Raw genomic sequence first — 24,908 nt, forward strand, 5'->3', positions numbered from 1 at the left:
TCTATCGCTCTGTACTGTCCCATGCTTCAGGATGCCATGTCATAGTATGGTTAGTGTTATTTATTGTTGTCATGTGTCTGTACTGTGATGTGGTTTTGTTTTGTACTGTGTTTTTTGTATGGCGATGCAGTCTCCTTGCAGTGTTGCCCACAATGCAATTTCCCCAGGGGAATTGATATCGGCTTCCCAAAGGGGAATTCATGTGGGCTTCACACATTATATCAACAATGCAGCATTGAACTGATAAATCTGACAGTTAAACTGTATGAATATATCCAACATAAAAAAATTATTTAAACCCATCTCCATCCCATCTCCTTACTTGTTTTGTGAGTTGCCGTACTTCCCGAACGGATCGCCGGCTTTTCCACCATCTCCGGTGAAAATGTACAAATATCCATCGAGGCCAAACAGCAGCTGGCCTCCATTGTGGTTTGCAGCTGGCTCGTCAATCTCTAAAATAACCCTGCACATATAGTTGGGGAAAAAAAGAAAAAGAAATAAAGCACACTACAATCACTTAAAGGCATAAATGTTAGGCTGCCATGATATGTAAGTACGTCCTCAGGGCACCTCACCCACATCCATCCTTTACATGTTAAACGCTAATGTCTGTTTGTCATTCTTATGCAAACGTAAGTGCTGACAGATATCCAGCTCTCAGCCCGGAGGAGCTGGGGGTCGGATATGAGGCCATACTGATAGTTTTAGGGCACGTTTGGCAGTAAAACATAATGAGGGTGAATGTTTATCAGAAAAAATACTGTTCTCCTCCTCGCACGGCTCAATGTTGAGACTGAATATGAAGCCAAACACAGCAGCTGACTGAAGACAGGTTGTTTGCTTGTTCTAGAAAAGTGACACGTTTTGATTTTGCATTTTTTTGGGTTTTACACACAACAGGCAATTCTTTCCATTTTGAACTGACTTATTGATTGATTTACTGACTGATTGGGTTCAGTTTCCTTCATATAACGATCTCTGTATCAACTGACAGGCTTTTTTCTAGAGCAGACATGGGCAACTTATTCCTCAAAGGCTGGTGTAGCTGCAGGTTTTTGTTCCAACCAATCAAGAGCTCACAGTTTGACCATCTACCGTCTGAAAACTGAGATCTATTGATTAAATGAGTCAAGTCTGTAAAGAAAACCTGCAGCCACACAGGCCGGCCCTTTGTGGAATAAGTTTCCCATGTCTGTTAGATGTCTTTCTAAAACAAAAGTCAACATATCCCCATCGGACAATCAAAATAAATCCAGAATACAAACTGAAATTCATCCTCAACGACACCAAGGTCACATGAAATACTATGGAAACATATCTGCACCTTTATTCAAATGGAAATGCATTTTGCAAAATTAATTGCCATTTGAATAAAGGTGCAAAAATGCCATGGCAATATGACATTTGATTAAATCCATTTTAATTCCTAATTTTCATCAAGATTATTAAAACTATATTGAGGATTGCATTGCCACATTGAATATTGAAATGTAAATTGCCATGATCACTTTCAAAATTGCACATTGGATTTTCCATTTTGCAAAATGAATTGCCATTTGAATAATGGTGCAGATACGCTTCCATAAAATACAAAGACACTGCTCTTCAGAGAAAATGTTAGACCTATATCTGCCTCCTTCAATTACCAGTGGTAGGGTACCAGTTCCTAACTGGGCACATGGGGACCTTGGTGCTCTGTGTAACAATGAGACAATATAGATATAATGTGGTAATTAATTGGGTTTAGACATGGCAGTATGAGTATTTTATGTTTGGATAGACTTGATAAAAAGGCAGATTTTCCAAAATATCAAAAGTATTCCCACAAGTGGTGCAGACTGTATCTAATACATAATTGTATACATTTGCATATTTACAAAAAAGACATGTTCAGGCACTGCACTGGAACAGGATGTAACAAAGTCTGTATCATAAATTAATTTATCTGACTTTTATTGTGATTCTCTCTCTCTCTCTCTTTCTCTCTTTTACTATTTATTGTTGAGTGATTTTTTATTGTAGAACATTGAAAAGTTGACATTACTACTAAGAAGATCATTTAAATCAAATCGGGGCCCCAGGAAGTTTGGCCCAACTCTGGAGTATGAGTCACTGTGTCAATCCTGGTAAAATAACAGCCCAGAGGGTGGATGGCAATATAATACTATATTTCTGTCAATGGTGCCTGCATGCAGAGCCACGAGAAGAGAAAGAAACCTCCTCCCACCTCTCAGAATAAGGATCAGCCACGTTCATGTCGTAGTCGGACACCTTCATCTCACTGATCCTCACTCTCTCCAGTTTACTGTTGACCTGGATCGAGTAGTAGATGAAGAAGCGCCCGTTGTCTCTGTACTTTGGGTGGAAGGCCATGCCCAGGAAGCCCCTCTCATCCCCCATCCAGGGCGTGGTCAGCACCTCCCCGCTCACGTCCAGGAAAGGCCGCTCCAGCCGGCTGCCGTCGGGCAGGTAGACCCACACGAAGCCCACCTGCAATTCAAGCATGTTAATGCACCTGCGTTGAACATTTATGCTTTAGGTCAGGGGTTCTCAACTAGTCTCACTCTGGGACCCACATTTTCCCATGGTCATTAAGTCGCCACCGACTTTTATAGAATTCAAACCAAGAATATTTTTATTTTTTTTCTTTTCTTTAAAAACTCATTTTGCTCTTTATTGAGCAAAGTGCATTTCAGGGCACATGAATGAAACTGAGGAGGACCATGACAACTGCATGTACGGAAGTGAATAAAAAAATATCAAACTGCACAAAATGGAGACCAACAAAATGATATATTTGACTTCTAATGCATCTCTGCATTCAGAGCATATTCACAAAAGTGAATAAATATCAAATTGCACAAAATAAAGACCCACAAAACAAGGTATTTTCACTGCATTCAGGCCACATTAATAAGAAACTGATATCTTTGCATTCAGAGCAAATGGAGCAAATAAGAAGAAACTGAGGAGGATCATTACAACTGCATGTGTTCACGTGTCCTTTCAAAATGAGTTATTTTTCAAAATAAAAGACATGTCCAACATCAGATGTGCAATAAATATTATTTACTTTTTTGACCAGCTGTCCGTGACCCATCCAGAACGGGTCCGCGACCCACTAGTTGAGAACCACTGCTTTAGGTTATCTCATGTATACTCTTCTATAATCATGTAACTATTTTATAATCATGTAAAAAGCTATATTATTCCTCTTGATCATGTTAACTCATTTACATTGTTCTACTTAATATGCATTTCTATAATCTTGTTAACATCAGGATAAATGACTTTATATAATTATTTGTATAAACACTGTATTGTTGGAATAAGTGTTTGATTTAATGTGGACCCCAGGAAGAATAGTCTTCATCTTTATGTAGACTAATGGGGATCCAAAGAATACAATAAACAATAAACCTGCTCTGCGATGAACATCCTGTGTGTGTCGTCGCCGCTGTGCAGCATCAGCACAGGGTTCCTCAGGTTGTTGGCCACCTCGGTGAGGCACAGCTGGAGACAACCTCTGGGGTCTTCCACCACCTGGCCCAGGTTGCTGTTGAGGCCGGGGCTCTGCAGCACGTTGGGGTAGCAGTAGTCCTGGTCGGACAGGTCGACCAGGCTGCAGAAGGTGGACACGTCCCGCTCAGACGTGTCCTGCAGCAGCCAGTTCTCTGTCAAATATCTGACCACATGGCCACATTTACCATGAAACTCTGAGCAGTAGTCAAAGCAGAGGCCGGGCAGCTCTCGGACAGGTGTGTAGGGGTCCTCGGCATCGAACAGGTGGGCGGCGTAAGGCGAGCACTCCTGGATGGGATCAGATTAAGATGAGTTAAAGGGATAGTTCACCCAAAATTCAAATATATCTACTCACCCTCATGTCGACTAAGAGCTGTGAGAATTTTCAGAGTCCTCCGTGCCTTCTCTAAGTTACAGAGGGGAGTCCGCGCAGCAGTATTTGTCCATATAATGGTTGTGAATGGTGCTCACTTTTCTTCGTCCAAAAAGACACACCAAAAAACATCCAAATACCTCCATACTGCTCGTCTGTAATGTCCCTCTTATATTGAAGCCCCGACATGAGAAATTGTTCCGCCGGACACAGGAAGAGCAGTGAACCGAGACACTGGGAGCTTCCGCTACAAACAAGCTTGAAATATAGACTTTTTTTTTTTTTCGGAACAATTTTTCATGTCGGGGCTTCAATACAAGAGGGACATTACAGACGAGCAGTATGGAGGTATTTGGATGTTTTTTGGTGTGTCTTTTGAGAGTGGTGAGCACCATTCACAACCATTATATGGACAAATACTGCTGGGCGGACCCCCCCGTAACTCCGAGAAGGCACGGAGGACTCTGAAACTTCTCCCAGCCCTTAGTCGACATGAGGGTGAGTAGATAATGAGTGAAATTTGAATTTTGGGTGAACTATCTAACCCTCTTAAGATGAGACACTATACAAATCATCATTGAGACATTTCATTCCCGTCAACAATCAGACGGGGGAGTATAAATCAAGGGGACTCTTGTGTTGACTTGATCGTTGACAAATAAACCAATTGCATCACAAATTACAGTATTTAATATAGGACATTTCAGCAGCTCCACACCTCCAAACCTCCCTTACTCCCCAGGGACATTTCCAGAGATGGCAAAAGTACCCAGATTCTTTACTCGAGTAGAAGTAAAAGTACCTGTGTAAAAAACGACTTAAGTAAAAGTGAAAGTACTGATCCAAATATCTACTCAAGTAAAAGTAAAAAGTACAGGCTCTGAAATTTACTCAAAAGTATTATTAAAAGTAAAAAGTATTTCCATTGCACGATTCACTGCAAAGCAAATAACCACACGATAATTCATCTTGAATCCATTTCATCAATGTTATTGTTCACATAGCCTAAGTTTACCTGCCGGACACAAAATGTATCCTAATGTACTTCACTATGGTGAATCGTAGGCATTTGTATTGTACACAGAGGTGGCAAAAGTACTCATATTCTGTACTTAAAGCAGACGTAAGCGATCCGGTCGTTTTGGCTAATGCTGCGTTCCAGGCAGGCTTTTGAAACAACACTTACGACTTTGTAGCGTTCCAGGCAACCCACTGGTGTTTTTCCGACCTGTTTTACCTGTGAAAGTCACTATAACGGCCACTCGTAACTTCTGACCCGTGAACTCGTACCAGATCGAACTGGTACGACTTCACAGGTCGGAAAAACACCAGTTACGGGCTGCCTTGAACGCACCATAACGTCTTGTCAGCCGATGGAGTTAGCAGCCCCCGCCCTCGTCATGGATCTATTGGTCCTCGTCCCTACGTCACCACATTCAGGCGCATCCCTTGGCTGCAGACACAGAGAGGACCGCCCCTTTATGCCGTTCTCTCTCCTCATTGGATAAAGGTTGTAGGATACAAGGAAAGTTTTCTCTTCGGCTCAGAGCAGAGCAGAGTGACTGACAGACCCGTGTTTCAGACCAAACACTCTATAGAAGTGATTGCTGTCGGAAGATACAACTATTTAAGACTTATATTAACACAAAAATATCGCTTAGGCTACTTCTGCTTTAAGTAAAAGTAAGAAAGTACAGGCTCTGAAATGTACTTTCAAAGTAAAAGTAAAAAGTAAAAATGAATTTTTGCCGTTAATGAAACCTACATCATTTGATAATTTTGTTAAACAAAAAAAGTTCAGACAGAATTATCAAGATTGAACTGACCAGAGGCAGTGTTTCCCAACGTTTGGGCCGCCACAGACTCTCACTAAATAATAACAATAAGAATTTTTAAACAGCGTTTCACCACCTCTCATCTCTGCCAGTCAGTCCACCTGCCGTCTCTCTCGCACCACACGTAGCCTACACGTACGCGCACACGCGCGCACACGTAGCCTACACACAGACACGGGCACATGGACAGGTTGTGCTTTGCCGCTCGTAAACGGTAAATGCGCTATATTGCGCTGATTGTACAGTGTTCAACCCCCCCCCCCCCGTCGGATAGTCCGACCACCATCGCTTCCTTCCTCCATGCTGCTGCCTCCATGTCGCTGCTACAGTACAAGTTGGTAACTCGGTTCTCTCTCTACCGCCCCCCCCCCCTCCTCACGACGCTGAAGTTAGCCTCCGATTCGCCAGCCTCCGATTCGGCACTTAAGGGGAAAGTTAAGAGGAAATTGACGTAATGAGCAGAGCGACTGTTTGTACAATGATTGCCTGGTTTTTGTGACACTTCCTGCTGTAAAAACATTTTAGATATTTTAGGTTAGTCATTAATTGTGCCTGACACCCGCTATTGTATTTGTGAAACGTTTATTTTATTTGTGAAAATGCTAAGGGGAGGTTTCACCGTTTTTGTTTGATACCTGCAGACCTCATTAGACCTGGTCCAGATCAAAAACCGCTTTGCCTAGACTTCTCAAATCTGGCCTAGATTATCCTACAGAGGCTAAACATTCATTCAGACACAGTTTCTGATCTGTGAAACCTTTATGCTATGTGTGAAAATGCAATAAAGGCACATTTCACTGTTTTTTTCATCATATAGACTGCATTAGACCTGGTCCAGATCAAAAACCGCTTTGCCTAGACTTCTCAAATCCGGCCTAGATTAATCTACAGGTAATTAAGATTCGTTCAGACACACTTTCTGATCTGTGAAACCTTCATTCTATGTGTGAAAATGCAATAAAGGCACATTTCACTGTTTTTTCATCATATAGACCGCATTAGACCTGGTCCAGATCAAAAACCGCTTTGCCTAGACTTCTCAAATCTGGCCTAGATTATCCTACAGAGGCTAAACATTCATTCAGACACAGTTTCTGATCTGTGAAACCTTTATGCTATGTGTGAAAATGCAATAAAGGCACATTTCACTGTTTTTTCATCATATAGACTGCATTAGACCTGGTCCAGATCAAAAACCGCTTTGCCTAGACTTCTCAAATCCGGCCTAGATTAATCTACAGGTAATGAAGATTCGTTCAGACACACTTTCTGATCTGTGAAACCTTCATTCTATGTGTGAAAATGCAATAAAGGCACATTTCACTGTTTTTTCATCATATAGACCGCATTAGACCTGGTCCAGATCAAAAACCGCTTTGCCTAGACTTCTCAAATCTGGCCTAGATTAATCTACAGAGGCTAAACATTCATTCAGACACAGTTTCTGATCTGTGAAACCTTCATTCTATGTGTGAAAATGCAATAAAGGCACATTTCACTGTTTTTTCATCATATAGACCGCATTAGACCTGGTCCAGATCAAAAACCGCTTTGCCTAGACTTCTCAAATATGGCCTAGATTATCCTACAGAGGCTAAACATTCATTCAGACACAGTTTCTGATCTGTGAAACCTTTATTCTTTTATTCTGTTTTTGAAAATGCAAAAAGGGATAAATTCACAAAACTGTCACAAAACAAGACTTTAGCTGTATTCACACACCCATTATGATAGGCAATGAGGTTCAGTGTCTTGCCCAAGGACACTTTGACATAATGACACAGATTGGAGGAATTGAGATTCGAAACACCATCCTTCCGGTTGAACGACCCGCTCTACCTCCTGAGCCACAGCCACTGTAAGTAAAGCTAAAAAACATCCAGCAGTATAAAATAATTTTAGCTTCGATTTTTGGTGTTTAACAGTTTTTTTGTCAATGTTTGATCATGTTTTCACACATAGAATAAATGTTTCACAGATCAGAAACTGTGTCTGAATGAATGTTTAGCCTCTGTAGATTAATCTAGGCCATATTTGAGAAGTCTAGGCAAAGCGGTTTTTGACCTGGACCAGGTCTAATGCGGTCTATATGATGAAAAAACAGTGAAATGTGCCTTTATTGCATTTTCACACATAGAATGAAGGTTTCACAGATCAGAAACTGTGTCTGAATGAATGTTCAGCCTCTGTAGGATAATCTAGGCCAGATTTGAGAAGTTTAGGCAAAGCGGTTTTTGATCTGGACCAGGTCTAATGCGGTCTATATGATGAAAAAACAGTGAAATGTGCCTTTATTGCATTTTCACACATAGAATGAAGGTTTCACAGATCAGAAAGTGTGTCTGAACGAATCTTCATTACCTGTAGATTAATCTAGGCCGGATTTGAGAAGTCTAGGCAAAGCGGTTTTTGATCTGGACCAGGTCTAATGCAGTCTATATGATGAAAAAACAGTGAAATGTGCCTTTATTGCATTTTCACACATAGCATAAAGGTTTCACAGATCAGAAACTGTGTCTGAATGAATGTTTAGCCTCTGTAGGATAATCTAGGCCAGATTTGAGAAGTCTAGGCAAAGCGGTTTTTGATCTGGACCAGGTCTAATGCGGTCTATATGATGAAAAAACAGTGAAATGTGCCTTTATTGCATTTTCACACATAGAATGAAGGTTTCACAGATCAGAAAGTGTGTCTGAACGAATCTTCATTACCTGTAGATTAATCTAGGCCGGATTTGAGAAGTCTAGGCAAAGCGGTTTTTGATCTGGACCAGGTCTAATGCAGTCTATATGATGAAAAAACAGTGAAATGTGCCTTTATTGCATTTTCACACATAGCATAAAGGTTTCACAGATCAGAAACTGTGTCTGAATGAATGTTTAGCCTCTGTAGGATAATCTAGGCCAGATTTGAGAAGTCTAGGCAAAGCGGTTTTTGATCTGGACCAGGTCTAATGAGGTCTGCAGGTATCAAACAAAAACGGTGAAACCTCCCCTTAGCATTTTCACAAATAAAATAAACGTTTCACAAATACAATAGCGGGTGTCAGGCACAATTAATGACTAACCTAAAATGTCTAAAACGTTTTTACAGCAGGAAGTGTCACAAAAACCAGGCAATCATTGTACAAACAGTCGCTCTGCTCATTACGTCAATTTCCTCTTAACTTTCCCCTTAAGTGCCGAATCGGAGGCTGGCGAATCGGAGGCTAACTTCAGCGTCGTCCCCTCCTCCCTCTTGTTCTCCCTCTTTCCCTCTCTAGTTCGTCACGTCTTTTACCGGTGCTTTTACGTCGTGTCAAAAAAAAAAGTAACGAGCCTGTTTTTACAATGTAAGGAGTAGAAAGTACATATTTTTGCGTATAAATGTAGGGAGTAAAAGTAAAAAGTCGTCAGAAAAATAAATACTCAAGTAAAGTAGGCTACAGATAGGGGAGCGCCGGGTCGATTGATACACGGGACGATTGATATACAGCGATTTCCTCGAAAACCACACAAGTTTGAGCCGTCAGATTTTGTCACTATGTTCAGCACTCAACACCGACCAATCCTGGGAAAGCTTGTGAAATTACGTCACGCCATTCAAAAGTTATTAGCGCGAACCTGTTTTGTTTTTTACTACGGAAAGTAAAATGTTACGTGCGGTAGTTTTTTTGTGATCAAAAGTTGCATTGTGTGTTTCATGCAATAATAATATGACCTAACAACAGATGAATTCGTACATAAACAGGTCCTAAACTATGCAATGTCATAGTTTTGAAGTTTAGAGGCAAAACAGGTTTTATTGTCAGTAGTCGCTGCAGGGACGATTGATACAGCTGTTTCAAATGTCCCTCACGCCACCATGCGTAGTGGTTGTGGTCACACTGCGCGATCAATATCTGTATATAAATCACCGTATAATACTCTATTGTTCTGCAATGAACAACAACCGATTTGAATGAACAACATATTTTTAATAAATACCACATATTTTTAATGAACAAAACGTGTTTATGACATGAATCAACAGATATTCAGCAAAGTGAGGGGAAAATGCCGAGGGGAAAATGACAATATGTTCAACTGTGTCTCCATAAACATGACTTAGGACAGGGAAATAAGTAAATAAAATGAAAATGCAGTCGTCCAACAACTCGTAGGGTGAAGTCAGGTAAAATGGGCCATCAGGTAAAATGGGCCAGATAAGGTTGGAGCATAGCTCTTTAAAATCTAACAGCCAATCACAATAACTGATCTTGCATTGTTGCTACAACACTTCTTGACATGTAACAATTGTTTTGATTGGTCTGATGTTGTGAATTTGGGCGGGACAGAGCTTTACATGCAACACATCTAGGCGATTGAGCAGAAAGTTAGCATGGCATAGTGAATTTCATTCATAATTAATAAGGGTGATGAGGCAAATATAAGTGATCTTACCAACAAAGAAAAATGCTTATGAACAATGTATTGACAGGCTCTTTCAAATAAAAAAAATTAAAATTTAAAAATAAACATAGATTTTTGTGAAAAATGCCATTTTAGGTACCGGCCCATTTTAGCTGAGTCAACGAGCTAAAATGGGCCACGAATTTCAGCTAAAATGGGCCACATACAAAACACAGTCTTACACTGAAGTTACACAGAAAGTGAGGGTGCAAAACATGTTCAAAGTTAGATATTTATCCAAGGTTGGTCAGTGCCACTCATGGTACCATTAGCACTTTGGGGGAAAAATGCCATCTATAATGCCACACACACACATACACACACACACAGTAAAAGAGCCTATAACATAGTCAGTTAACAAAGAGCATAGCAACAACATGATCATGTAATTTTAAAATGCATTTTAAGATTAAAAAATGTCTTCAACCTCTTATGTATTCACTGTTAATGTTAAGTTTAGTGTTGTAGTTTAGCAGTAGTGTCAATTAATTATTAAAATTTAAATGATTTCTGCTAAAATTACTGTGTTGTTCTCTCTTGGCCCAATTTAACTGAACGGCTGGCCCATTTTACCTGAACCTTCATCGTACCTCGAGAAGGAATATCCCGATACTTTAACTCTCATAATTCCAAAATAATTATACTTTTTAATTTTTTTTTCACACAGAAACATTTAAGAGACCTATGTTGGTTTTTAAAAATATCAATGGATTTCATGCATAGCGTTTTTGATGGTCTTATTAATCGTTTACCAAAAAGTGGCCCATTTTACCTGACTTCACCCAAAAGAAGAAAAGCGAGTTTAATCAAAATGCGGATCTTGACAATTAATTACGCACGGGACAAAAATATTTATTTGACCTATTTATATTGTGAGAAATTATGTGACATTTTGGCAATAACGAGTACACTAGTATGTTGTCTGATATGCTGCATAAAAACGAGAGTAATGACAGTAGTTTCTGTTTAAAACATGCTGTTTCAACCGTCCCTCCTCTGTGTCCCCATCGACCCGCATAGGTGGGGCGTTTGAGACAAATGTCAACTCATGTTCAAAGTTATAAAACAGCGCGATCATCCAACATATGTGTTAAATTACACTTGTAAGAGAATACACATGTGAGTTGTTGATCACATGATAAAAATGTTTGTGTACATAATACCCAGGGGGCAAAGCAAAAAAACGGACACGGAGCGTTGTAAAAGGTTTGACACCAGAAATGATATCTAGGAACTTCAAGGATTAAAACCTGGGTGGACAACCCGGTCAACTAGCTGCTGGAAAGCTGCAGGGGGCCAAAACCCCTTTCTTGGGTCATTTTGCTGGCGAAATGATGTAAATGAAAATATTTAGGTACTACAATGGCATAAATAGTCATACAACTATAAAATTTGGCAGAGAGTATCTTGACACATAGAAAGAGGCAAGAAAAGAAGATTCTGGGGTTTGTTGTAACTCGATTTTAAGATATCACCCTCAACATCCCAAAAAAGACCAAAAAAAGTACTGTTCGCCTGACAAATTCTCATGGAAATTATTATTTTTCAGCACTTTATGGAGAATATCTATGCTTAACATGTATATAGAAAATTTCCTTAATTCATAAGCTTCCATTTGAGTCCAAGATAGCCTTTCTACTAGCTACTGGAAAGCTACAGGCTGTCTCCAAACAATGCAACACCTATTGTGAAAAACTACATGTTAACTGGCATGATCAGAAACCATTCTATTTCTGGTCTCCCCAAAGTGAACAGATAGATAGAGAAGACCGTTGGCCACAGCAAGTGGGGCTTTTGAGATAGAAAGGCTATCTTGGACTCAAATGGAAGCTTATGAATTAAGGAAATTTTCTATATACATTTTAAGCATAGATATTCTCCATAAAGTGCTGAAAAATAATAATTTCCATGAGAATTTGTCAGGCGAACAGTACTTTTTTTGGTCTTTTTTGGGATGTTGAGGGTGATATCTTAAAATTGAGTTACAACAAACCCCAGAATCTTCTTTTCTTGCCTCTCCCTATGTGTCAAGATACTCTCTGCCAAATTTTATGGTTGTATGACTATTTATGCCATTGTAGTACCTAAATATTTGCATTTACATCATTTCGCCAGCAAAATGACCCAAGAAAGGGGTTTTGGCCCCTGTAGCTTTCCAGCAGCTAGTTGATGGGTTGTCCACCCAGGTTTTAATCCTTGAAGTTCCTAGATATCATTTCTGGTGTCAAACCTTTTACAACGCTCCGTGTCCGTTTTTCAAAAAACTGGGATTTTGCCCCCTGGGTATAACGTCATCTTTGAAAAAGACGTTTAAATGAAAAGTGTATCAATCGACCCGGCTCAACCCTACCTGAAAAATCTACTAAAGTACAGTAACGAAGTATTTGTACTTCGTTACTTTCCACCTCTGGACATTTCATTGGCATAATGATATAGATCTAATATCAAGATGCTGCAGATTACATTTTGACTCTGGTTGCCTGCACTGTCAGCTGATTATAAATGTCATCTTAAAAAGTTCACCCCGGCTGTTTAAGATTAAATAAGACAAGAGGAGGAGACCTGTGAATGTTAATTAAAAAAAGTTGCATCATAATATTTACAACATGTTTGGTGGATTTAATTGAAAAAACTCAGATCAATTAAAAAGTTGATAGAGACTATAGTAGACACTAATATCCTAATAAAGATTGTGCTTTATGTCAAGCCAGAGGTTTTCAACAGGCGGTCCGTGACCCCTAAGGGGTCCGCGGTGGTGCTGCAGGGGGGTTGCAAAACTTTTGGTTGATTAGACGATTTTAAAATATTTTTTTACATTTATGTATCTGCATAATTATCATGCAATTGACAGATATTGTTGATATTAAAGGTATGTTTATAAATGGCAGTGGCATGTAGCTTAAAAACATGAATATAAGAACCCATTTAAAAAACTTACTGTTGAATGCAAGGTGTTAGGCCCATATGAAACACAATTTTATACAATATAGTAGGGAGTCCCTGCTCATCTCCATCAGTTTGGGGGTCCTTAGCCTAAAAAAACGTTGAGGACCCCTCTATTAACATATGTCTGCAGTAAATTAAAAGATTCCTGTATGGTATTTTTTCATTGCTAGAGTTTTGTTTTTATTTTGCAGCATCCTCAAAAGTACACAATCCACACACTTTGAAAGAAGACAACATATTTACCTGGCACATGATTTCCTTCAGCTCGTCAGCGCAGAGTTCATAACCCGCCGCGTCCAGCTGGTCAATGATGTCCCAGTATCTCTCTGCGATCGCGTTGTCCGCGCTCTGGTCGCAGCAGCCGAACTGCTCGTACTGGGCGCAGAACTCCAGGTGCCAGAGAGGTTTGAACGGCGGCTCGAAGTCCAGGCACTGGGGGTGAGCTGATGCAGGCTGATGCTGCTGGACCGGGACCAGCAGCATCACCGACAGGACCAGGACCAACCCGGAAGATGAGCTCGGACCTCCGGCCGTGCGTAAAACCGCGCGCCTTGGATGGAGCGCAGCATCCCGCGACGTCCTACTACTTGTCATTTTTGCCGTGTGCCCCCGATAGGATCCAACTGTTTGCTCTGCTTTTAAGTATGAGCCAGTGTGCGCGTAAATGCGTGTGTTACGCGTGCGCAAAACTTGAAGCTGGACTGAGAGCCCCTGACCTGACTCCAGCCAGATGAACACACACCTTGTCCCCAGCTCTGTCTATCTCCCATCACCAATTAGTCGCAATTAAACCACAACCGTTTTTTAATGAAGTTACCTGATCCATGTTTGGCTCTGCACCACAAACAGTGGTTTTTCAGCAGCCCCCGGTGAAGTTGGCAGAAAGGCATGGACACATTTCTACAGCACACACACACACACACACACACACACACACACACACACACACACACACACACACACACACACACACACACACACACACACAAGGCACAGTGTCGAGACATGCTAAACATCAATAGGCACACACACAACACAACACAAACTGTAATTTTGACTCACTTGCGCGTAAAAGCGCCTCCGGGGCAGCTGGCTGTTTGTTGGCAGCAGTAGCAGCTGTGCTTCATCCTGCACATCTACTGTCCCAGCATGTCAACTCTCATTTGAATACACAGGAAAAGTGTCTGTCATCATTTCTCACTGGTGCCACGAAAACAAAGGGGGCTGGAAGACATATATCTATTCTCATCAAATGTCTGTAAACCACACATAAATTCAACACTGACAGCAAAGGGATAGAGCAGGTATAGACAATAATTTGTAGGCTCATAGGAAGTATCGAATAAAAGAGTACTTATACCACACAACAATGAAAAACTCTGGCACCGTTTATTTCAGATCACAATTTTTATTTCTTCTGTTGATCAGTTTGTACAGTAGAAGTTAAAGAAGAAGAAGATTACAAGAAGTTTAACTTCCCTGGGTCCCAAAAAAGGGTCTTACAAAGGACCAGTATTTTATGTTTATTCACTTGAACCCCAATATGCATCACTGAAGACAATATCAACTCACACTGCAGTGTGAAAGGAAGTGGAGACCCTTTTATTAGCTGAGTTTGAGGCCCTGTTTTGAAGACTGTGTCTGTTTCAAGATGTTTATTATTTGTGAATATAGGCCTAGTAAAAATGTAGATATTGGTGATAGTGGAAGAAACAGCCCTGTTGTAGTGGAAGATAATTCCGCTTAATAATGGTCAAGATCTGATAGGCTACTAAACAGAATATATTATTATTATTATTTTTAAAAAGTGATGATTTGAATTATACATTTGTATAAAATGTTGAACATGTGCAATTTATAGCTACACAATCATTTCATGAAGTTCTCACCTTGAATGTTGTTTTAAAAAATACAAAACTCATAAAAAAGACCTACCTCCTTATAAAGAGGCCAAAACATTACATAATAGCCTACGTTTCTTATCTTCATCGTGAATGTACAATCATGTACAAAACATGTGAATGAATTTACAGCATTTCTCCACCAAGTGGCAGAAACAAATATCCGATGCCTCTGAAAGTCGACGAGGAAGCGGAAATACGTAATTTCTTTTTATTTCGCATTTGTTTTGGTGAAGAGAAAACAGTCAATTTGCTCTAACTAAAAAGAGACCACACTTCCGCCTTGGCCTTTCAGCTTAAAACACCTATCAACACAAAACGGTGTGTTGATACGTAATATCGCCCTAAATGGATTAATAAAAGTGGGATTGAAATCAACTAAGTGATTATACGTGTTTTATTTTTATTCAAGACGTCCGAGTTCTTATTCTGCTGAAAAATAACCATCTGTACTTTATTTTGAAAGTTAAGTCTGTAGTCTTCCGGTAAGCATGTTAGCTCACCGTGGCTAACTTGACGCGCGGCGATCATCATCACCAGGCGCTGCCAAGTCTGGGTAGCTATCAAAATATAAATTGTGTAACGTTTTACCTACTATGCAGCTAAAATCTTCTGCTGCCATGGCGCCTTGAGAAGAAGAAGAAGAAGAAGAAGAAGCGACGTTGGAGGGAGAGACACGGTTTCATGCTCGGTAGGTAGGTCGGTGACCACCGGTCGGAGTGAGTCCGTCTTTTTGCCTTCACGCCGTCGACAATGAGCTCGGAGCAGCAGCAGCAGAGCAGCACCAGCGACGCCGCCGCCGACGAGTCGCGTGAGGACAGGCCCAACGGCAACGGTAGCAACGGTAGCAACGGCAACGGCAGCGGTAGCAACGGCGGTTCCGACAAAGAGGAAGACCCTGACATCGACGACTCGGAGGAAGAGGAGGAAGATGATGACATCGCTCGTCGGGAGGTTTCAGCCCCACTGCCCGGGAGGAGCAGCGGCAGCGCAGGTTCCCCGGCGCCGGAGGAGAGGGAGCCTCAGCCCCGCAACAAACCGCCCACCGCGCCGCCGCCGCAGACAGGGAGCAGCAGCGGCGACGGGGGCAACGGTAGTAGCGGTAACGGCGGCAGCAACGGCAGCGGTAACGACGGCAGTAGCAACGGCAGCAGCGGTAACGGCAGCAGCAACGTTAGGGGAGACAGCCTGTTTTCCTGGCTGCAGAGCAGGACTATCAGACGCGGGGTGTTTGTGGACCCAGCTCGGGATAATTTCAGGACAATGACCAGTTTGTACTGCTCCATGAATCCGGCTGTGGAGTCTGTCAACCTGAGCACTCAGACCCACGGCGCCGTGTTCAACCTGGAGTACTCCCCGGACGGGTAAGAAACATGTAGCTAGTAGTAGTAGTCTACTTTGTTGCAGTGGGTATACCTGCATCACATAGTTAGATAGTTTTGTTGTAGACAGAGCAAGGCAAGGCAAGCCAGCTTTATTTATACGCATTGTATACCAAGGGGCAAGTCAATGTGCTTTACATAAAAACAAAACACACAAACATATAAAATAAAAACAACATTAAAATAGTGCATAAAATATGAGTTTGCACTTTGCAGCATGAAATATTGATTAGTATTAAAACAATTAAGAGGATTTACAGTGCAAATCCAAGATTAGGATTTAAAGTTCTTTAAAAGAGCTCACATGAAAACATATAATGCTTGGGTCTGATTTCAGTTCTGCTGGTCGACCAAATTTTCAGTGGGTATACTGAAATATGAATGCATTTTCAGTGGGTATACTGAATATACCTGAGTATCACATAGGCTACTTAAAGAAAAAGAAGAAAGGAAGATGTTGTCGAAACCAGTCTGTGTGTTTTAAGCGCAGACACAATTTGCAATAAAAGACGATGAGAAGGACACGAGTGGTCCTGGCCTTTCTTCTTTTTCTTTAAGTGCAACTTTTGCCCGTGCACCTCTTCAGTTTGTTCCTGAAAGTGTAGAGAGTGCATGTTTTTCTTTGTTTATCACAAAGACTACACCACTGCCTCTCATCCACCTGGAGCTCATGTGTGCACAGGTGTCTTCACTACAGGGAAACAAGTGCACTGAAAATGCTTTGGGGGAAAAGAACACCAGATAAGTGCTTAAAAATTCAACATCACGTTGCTTTATCTCACTGGTGAAGTAAAAGTTGCAAACTGGCAATTCAATCAGACAATCTTCTATCTTGACTTTTCTCCCCCCCCAGACAAAACCTTTTATAGTTCTGCTGCATAAGCCCCTCGCAGTAAACACCCACAGTAATGAGGGTGTGAGCCTCGGTGACCGTGGCAGCAGATGTAGGAAATAAATCCTGCAGCCAAACCAGGTCAAGCTGTGTCCAGTCTGGATCAAATGCTGTTTGTGTGGGCTCATGTAACAGCAGGAGACGACACATGTCCCTCATACACACACCGTGTCTGTGTGTGTGTATATGTGTGTGCGTGTGTGAGAGAGAGAGAGTCTTTCCAGGAAATTGCACCTTTGCAGGAGATTAAAAAACCTGCAGATGAACACGCTCATCCTGAGACTCTCTACATCAGAAAACTGATCTTATCTCATGACACAGTATTAATAATCTAATTATCACAGTCTGTAAGTGTGAATGATACCAGGTTACTTAGCTTATTGCTGTTGCCAGGTGACGGACCACAGGTTTCAGTGATGTTTTTTTCTTTCTTGGGGTTTTATGTATTTATTTAGTTCATTCCCTGTCAGACTCTGTGTTATAAGACTCAAGATTCAAGATATTTATTGCCACACAGATGCACAAGTACATGCATTGTGAAAAACCTAAGTTGGGGGGTGCTCCACAATACACATAAATAAAAACAGTAAAAAATAACAATACTAAAACCTTTCTGAAAGGTTTTTTTTTTTAAAGTTTAAAGAGTCCAGATCACAAGCCTACAACGAAAACTGTTTATTAATCCCACACATGGGAAATTTGGTTGTTACAGCAGAATTTGTACAAGGTAAAAAAAAAAAAGTAGAAAAATATGCAAATATAGAGATATAAAAAACGTAAAACAAACATATACTTATGTACCAAAACGTTTCAGGAATATATACAGCTATTTACAAGAAAATAATAAAATTGATATACACAGTGTTGGTAGGCATAATAAAGTATTGCACAGATAACAGTGGCATGGGTCCCCTAAAATACACAACAACAGATTTATCATCAATACACATCCATGTCATTCAGACTCACGATACACAACACAGATGCAGAACAAACAACACAAAACTAATACAATAGCTCGATATGTTAATTTCTAGTTTGCCCAGTTCAGTTGAATGCATCAAAATAAATTGATAGATAAAAATGAATATGTAAATATAATATAAATAGGGTTGTTTTATGATAAGCTGGTTGTTGTTTTAGATCCAGGAATGCTTCAGTCCTCCTGTGTGTTCATGTGTGTGTCTGTTTTGTGTGTGTGTGCTCTGCTCAGGTCCGTGCTGACTGTGGCCTGCGAACAGACTGAGGTCCTGCTGTTTGATCCCATCTCATCCAGACACATCAAAACGCTGACGGAGGCTCATGAGGACTGCGTCAACAACATAAGGTCTGTTACTTTCTATCATCTTAAATCATCCAGAGAGGTTTTTACAGAAGACGGCGGCATCCGGCTTCTCACACAGTTTATATGAGACACACGGGACCAAGAGAGATGAAGCTCAACAGCAGTGAAACAAAAAGATTCACAACAGCAGCAGTGTGATCCCTCAAAGTGTAAAGACTAACTCGAGTGATCTGATTCTGCAGGGACTCTAAATCTAAATCTAAATCCGTCTTGTCCCCCGCAGGTTTCTGGACAATCGTTTGTTTGCCACCTGCTCGGACGACACCACAATTGCATTATGGGATCTCCGTAAGCTGAATTCGAAGGTTTGCTCCCTGCACGGCCACGCCAGCTGGGTGAAAAACATCGAGTACGACACCAACACCCGTCTCCTCGTCACGTCCGGCTTCGACGGCAACGTCATCACATGGGACACTAACAGGTCGGTCGTCACGCACAGGAAGTCACCTGCGCATTTTTAAAGGGATAGTTAACCAAAAAAATTAAATTCAGTCATTATTGACTCACCCTCATGCTGATGAATACTCTGGAGTAGTTTTTTATTCCTCAAAGTTCGTAGTCCAACGAAAACTTTATATGAGAGTCAATAGCACCCGACACAAAACGTCCATAAAACTACACAAAAACACTCTAAAATACCTCCACACTGCTTGTCTACTGCAATCCAAGTGTCCTGAATGGATATAGTCCAGAGTTTACTTGAAACAACGTCATTTAGGACATTTTTATAGCTTAAACAGTCCTGCATTGAATTTGCCTGGGGGCGCGCTCTCACATTCACATTCGTGAATGTCAGAGCACAATACAGGACTGTTTAGTCTGTAAAAATGTCCTAAATGACATCGTTTCAAGTAAACTCTGGACTATATCCCTTCAGGACACTTGGATTGCAGTGGACGAGGAGCATGGAGGTATTTGGATGTTTCATAGTGTGTGTTTTGGACGATCCAAAAGTTCAATTTTGGGTGAAGTATCCCTTTAAGTAGATTTTATGATATTGAAAGTCAACATTCATTTATAAAATCATTGATTATCCCAGGAGCCATAAGGTAATTTGCTAAATTATCTTGATATCAGTGTAAATAAAGAAAAAAAAAGTATTTTTCATCAAATCTCTATCAGTTCTGCCACCTGGAAAAGGGTCTGTTGTCATGGTGACGTCATGTTGCACCAGCAGCAGCTGCACATAAAACTACGACCAATACATCACTGACTTTTAACAGGCTCCTTCTTCAGCTCCCCATCAAATAAAAAAAACAGCTTTTACAGTGAATGAATGAGATTCTTTCAGCCTTGAAAACCAGTTTTAACCCCGAGGAGTAGAAGAGTTCAAAGTTTGGATCATTTGTCTCGGTCCAAACCGGCTGCATCAAGTCTGATAGTGATCAAACCTTTCCAGTTTCAACTTAAAGAAGCTTCTCTCTGTAACCGCGCTGCAGGTTTACGGAGGACGGCTGCCCACACAAAAAGTTCTTCCACACCCGCTACCTGATGAGGATGCGTCTGACGCCCGACTGCTCCAAGATGCTCATCTCCACGTCGTCGGGTTACCTGCTCATCCTCCACGACCTGGACCTCACCCAGTCCCTGGAGGTGGGCAGCTACCGCATGCTGCGAGCACGACGGACGCCGCTCAGCTCAGGTTTGGATCACACACACAGACACGCTAAATTGTATCACTGAAAAATCTCCATATATTTTGTTTGGTCTCTCTTGAGTCTGTGTTTTCTTTTTGGTTTATTTTTTTTCACTGTTCTTAGTGGTTTAGTGCCAAAAGAAGTGACTGATTATTCAATTAGTGGTTGAAGAAATAATAAAGGGTTGAGTGATTGTTTTTATCCTCATATCATCAAGATATTTAAAGTATTTGCTGATTACAGTTTAATAAATGCAAAGAATTGATTTCCTCCATCTGATATAATTTGTGTTTTTAGCTGTTATTCAATTAGTTGTTGAAGAAATATTGAATCAAGTGTTTTATTCTCATATCATCTAACAGGGTTCCTACGCAAGTATGGAAAGTAGTATGGAATTTGATTTTATACATTTCCAGGTTTGGAAAAGTATGGAAATGGAAACTATTGTATGGAAATATATGTATCTTAATACTTATCTGGGTTTGGTCTTATTCACATCATTATTTTGTAGGCGCTATTGTACCTAGCTACAATCTCCTGGAAATTATTTGGTTACATAATGGCATATAAATTCAGAATAATGAAAACAAATGATTAATTGCATGATTTTATTAACATGATATACATCTATTTGTCACACATTATTTGAATTTTTTTACTGAGTAAAAACCGGAAATTAGGGTCTGGAAAAAGTATGGAATTTGAAAATTTAAAATGTGTAGGAACCTGATAATTTGATAAATGCAAAGAATTGACTTTCTCCATCTGATATAATTCATGTTTTTAGCTGTTGTTCAGATGTTTCAAGCTTCACCGTCTGAGGTTTTGTTGATTAAATGTTAAATGGATTATCGCGCTGATTCGAGTTAAAAGAAAATAAATTTTGACCCTGATGTGTCTGATTCTGCAGACGGAGGCACATCAGCGTCCAGATCAGCTGGAACTCCTCGACAGGGAAACGACTCCAGCAAGCTCCACCCTCACAGAGAAGGTCGGACTCTTCAGGCTAGAAAACTGAATGAATAAAATGAGGTGTCAGGACAGTAAAACTAATCACAAACCTTTTTTTTTTTTTTAATTTCTTGCAGGTCTTTCTCCACGAAACAGTCTGGAGGTTTTGACTCCAGAGATCCCCGGAGAGAGGGACCGGGGGAACTGCATCACCTCGCTGCAGCTGCACCCGAAGGGCTGGGCCACGCTGATCCGCTGCTCCAGCAACATGGACGACCAGGAGGTGAGAAACGTTCGGCTGCAGATTCAACACTTAGAGCTCGTCACAGTGAGACGCTTCACACAATCTAGACACAGTCAGTACGTTTACATGACACTTGAAAAAAACGAATTATTGCCTTAATCCGACTATAACTGGACAACTGAAGTGCATGTAAACACCTTAGTCCGACTGAAATCGGAGTTGGAGAACTCCGATTAAGACACCCAGATAATGCGATTGGAATTCGATTTTCTCCGTCATGTATACACCTTAGTCGGAGTAGAACTGGACAATGCATGTGCGCATGCTCCACAACAGTAGCGACGGCACTAAGTGGAGCAGAGAAGCCACCCGAACCTCACAAAGTAAAGAAAAAAAAAACAACGTCAGCGCAGATTCAATGCATTTCACACATACACAGCGCAACCAGCCAGATTGTTTTATTAGAGAGAGAGAGAGAGAGAGAGAAAGATAGAGAGAGAGAAAAAAAGGAAGCCCGTATCCTATTCTCAGCGCGAATCTGGCCCAGACTGCCGCATCTGGTCGGGAACTGCAGTTGAGAATTTATTATTACGCTTACTAAGTTGTTTATATTCAGTTTTTTACGAGGTGACCCGTAACCCGCTGAAACAACAGGTGACGGTGCATGAGGGGGCGGACCCCGTCAGTTATTCGATTTTCTCAGTTGCATGTAAATTGAGACAAGGACAGAAGTCCGACTTGACACCAAAATTGAATTTTGAGCATAGCTCGATTAAGCTCTGCATGTAAACGTACTGAGTGATACATGTGTCATAGTATACGACCTCTGTTGACCTCTGTTGGTGTACGACAGGAATTACATCATCACTGTTTTTTGTAAATTAATATCACACTGCAACAACAGCCAATTCAATCAGTTCAATTTATTCAACATGAAAACAGTTGTAGCTCTCTTGTGAATGAATGTGCATAATTATTTAATAAAGGTAAAAAAAATAAGTAGTAGGTCAAAATCTATCTAATTTACATTTTCTGCAGTGATGTACTGAGGCCGTTTTGAATATTAACAGTTATTTATTGTAACACAGTAAAAAGTTGTGACTCCAGTTTAAATTTGTCACAAGTTTTTGAACCATATCATTGTAAAAAAAGAAGTGTGTTTATGTAAAATGAGGAATATCAGCTGATTAATCGGTTTTTGGACGTTTTTTCTCTGGGATCAGCCCCAGGAATCTCAAATGATTCAGACCTCATTCATTTTCTACAGAAGAGTATTATGATAAAAAAGAAAATGTGAGGAGGAATATATTTTTCATTATGCACTTAGAGAATAAAGCTGAAATGTGAAAATTTTAAAAACATGTGATATAATATCAGGATGGGTTCAATTGTCAGTCGCCCTCCACTCCTCATCTGAGGAAATTTTGACTTTATTCTCAACATTCCCACTTTTTTCTGTGTGAATAATGAAAAAAAATCTCCCTCCTCTCATTGTTTTTTTCTTTTTCTATACTCTTCCACAATTTTCAATAAATCAGGGGCAAAAAAACTGTAATAAGTAAAAATAAATCAAATTTGCTGACGTAAATAGAGCTCATTTACAGTCTCCTACTGCTGCTGCTTCCTTCCTTCCTGCTGCTGATTGTGTCACATGCTGCTCTGACGCACTGTTTCCGGCGATGACGTCATATTAATTAGTACTTCACTGACTCCATCCCACTTCCTCCATCCTCTCCCTCTCTCCCTCCCTCTCTCTCTCTCTCTCTCCAGTGGACGTGTGTGTACGAGTTCCAGGAGGGAGCGCCCACTCGCCCGCTCGTCTCCCCCCGCTGCTCCCTCCGCCTCACCCACTACATCGAGGAGGCCAACGTGGGGCGGGGCTACATCAAGGAGCTGTGCTTCAGCCCGGACGGACGGCTCATCTGCTCGCCGTATGGCTACGGCGTCCGCCTGCTGGCCTTCGACGAGCGCTGCGGCGAGCTGGCCGACTGCCTGCCCGTCCAGACCAGCTGCCTCAGGGAGATCCGCTCCATCTACTCGCACAGCGACGTGGTGCTCACCACCAAGTTCTCCCCGACGCACTGCCAGCTGGCCTCGGGCTGCCTCAGCGGACGTGTGGCGCTCTACCAGCCCAAGTTTTAGCCTCCAGTTGCCGCGGGAACGGACAGAGCAGCCGCGCAGACCTGGGTCCCGGTCAGGGTTCCTGCTCAAAACCTGGAGAGTCTGGAAAGAGACTCGAGAAGCATTTAGTGCTGCCCAGGTTCGATAACTCTGAAAGTTGCACAAAGATCAGTCAAAGTATTGCACTGGCTCGACGTATTGTTTGTAGAAGTAAATATTTTCTATGATTTTAGACCCTTGGCGTCCAATATATGCTGACATTTATTGTGCAAAACTAGTATTTATCCACAGAGCGATTTGATTTCTATCAAAACCATCAGAAGAAATTGCATTTTTTTTATAAATCTCAAACTGTCAGAGCCCTAAATAACATTTCCCTACAGCTGCAACAGCTGGGTGGGGTTCATGCATGCAGATATTTCCAATAAAGTGACACGTGGTGTAAATGTCAGTTTTAACTGGAGGTTTTTTCAAGTTGACTTTAAAGGGATAGTTCAACATTTTGGCAAATTGGCCCATTGTCATAATCTCTATAGTCATAGCAGTAGGTTTGTTACCTTTATTTATCAGTGCAAGCTATTTTTAGAATGGCGGAGCAGAGCCGCGAGCTGCTCAGAGCTACGTTACGGAGGCTCATGGGATTTCTTGGTTTCCCTCATCAAACTCATCAAATACACAATCCAACAACTCCAAAACGCACTGGTGGACAAGTTGTGACCTGCACATTCACCACGCTATGAGATAATAACAGAACGTTACCAGACAGAGTTGTTTTCCAGGAAATGCAGAGACTGCTTGCTGAAAAACGGGAATGCGCATCAGCGGTTTTGCATGAATTTACCTCTAAAACAACTCTGTCTGGTAACGTTCTGTTATTATCTCATAGCGTGGTGAATGTGCAGGTCACAACTTGTCCACCAGTGCGTTTTGGAGTTGTTGGATTGTGTATTGATGAGTTTGATGAGGGAAACCAAGAAATCCCATGAGCCTCCGTAGCGTAGCTCTGAGCAGCTCACGGCTCTGCTCCACCGTTCTAAAAAATAGCTTGCACCGACAATTAAAGGTAACGAACCTACTGCTATGACTATAGCGATTAATGGCAATGGGCTGATTTGCCACAATGTTGAACTATCCTTTTAACATACTAATTTGAACACAGTGAGGTTTCTGAGGCCTCAGCCAAGACTATATGTAATGAAAACTCATTACTCCCTCCCAACTGGCACCTAATGCTAATAAAAACAACAATATTTGAAGCACTTCTGGACCCAGGTCTGCAGCTGTGAAGCAGACTGAGTTTGTTTGGAGCAAGAAAGAGAAAAAAGA

At 41.2% G+C, this 24,908-nt stretch overlaps 2 protein-coding genes across 3 annotated transcripts; one reads left to right on the forward strand and one right to left on the reverse strand.

Annotated features, from left to right (window-relative positions):
- Positions 1-318: 318 nt before the first annotated feature.
- On the reverse strand, positions 319-13,703 carry hhipl2 (HHIP-like 2). The gene is made up of 4 exons (XM_085768001.1): positions 13,353-13,703; positions 3,424-3,813; positions 2,231-2,493; positions 319-466 (listed from the first exon to the last, which is right to left on the reverse strand). The coding sequence occupies exons 1-4, from the start codon at positions 13,701-13,703 to the stop codon at positions 319-321; spliced, it is 1,152 nt and encodes a 383-aa protein (XP_085624127.1).
- Positions 13,704-15,748: 2,045 nt separating this feature from the next.
- Positions 15,749-23,809, forward strand: dcaf10 (DDB1 and CUL4 associated factor 10). 2 transcript variants are annotated; one of them, XM_085767417.1, is made up of 8 exons: positions 15,749-16,142; positions 16,176-16,374; positions 18,498-18,611; positions 18,853-19,050; positions 20,069-20,271; positions 21,177-21,257; positions 21,355-21,500; positions 23,232-23,809. In XM_085767417.1, exons 1-8 carry the CDS (start codon positions 15,764-15,766, stop codon positions 23,601-23,603), a joined length of 1,692 nt encoding a protein of 563 aa, XP_085623543.1. In that variant the 5' UTR covers positions 15,749-15,763; the 3' UTR covers positions 23,604-23,809. The 2 variants fall into 2 exon arrangements, with proteins under 2 accessions (XP_085623543.1, XP_085623542.1); XM_085767416.1 differs by having other exon boundaries at positions 15,749-16,374.
- The last annotated feature ends 1,099 nt before the right edge of the window (positions 23,810-24,908 follow it).

This window comes from Trachurus japonicus, chromosome 22 (assembly GCF_045865225.1).
Source record: "Trachurus japonicus isolate A0001 chromosome 22, Traja_1.0".
In the NCBI taxonomy this organism is placed as follows: domain Eukaryota; kingdom Metazoa; phylum Chordata; class Actinopteri; order Carangiformes; family Carangidae; genus Trachurus; species Trachurus japonicus.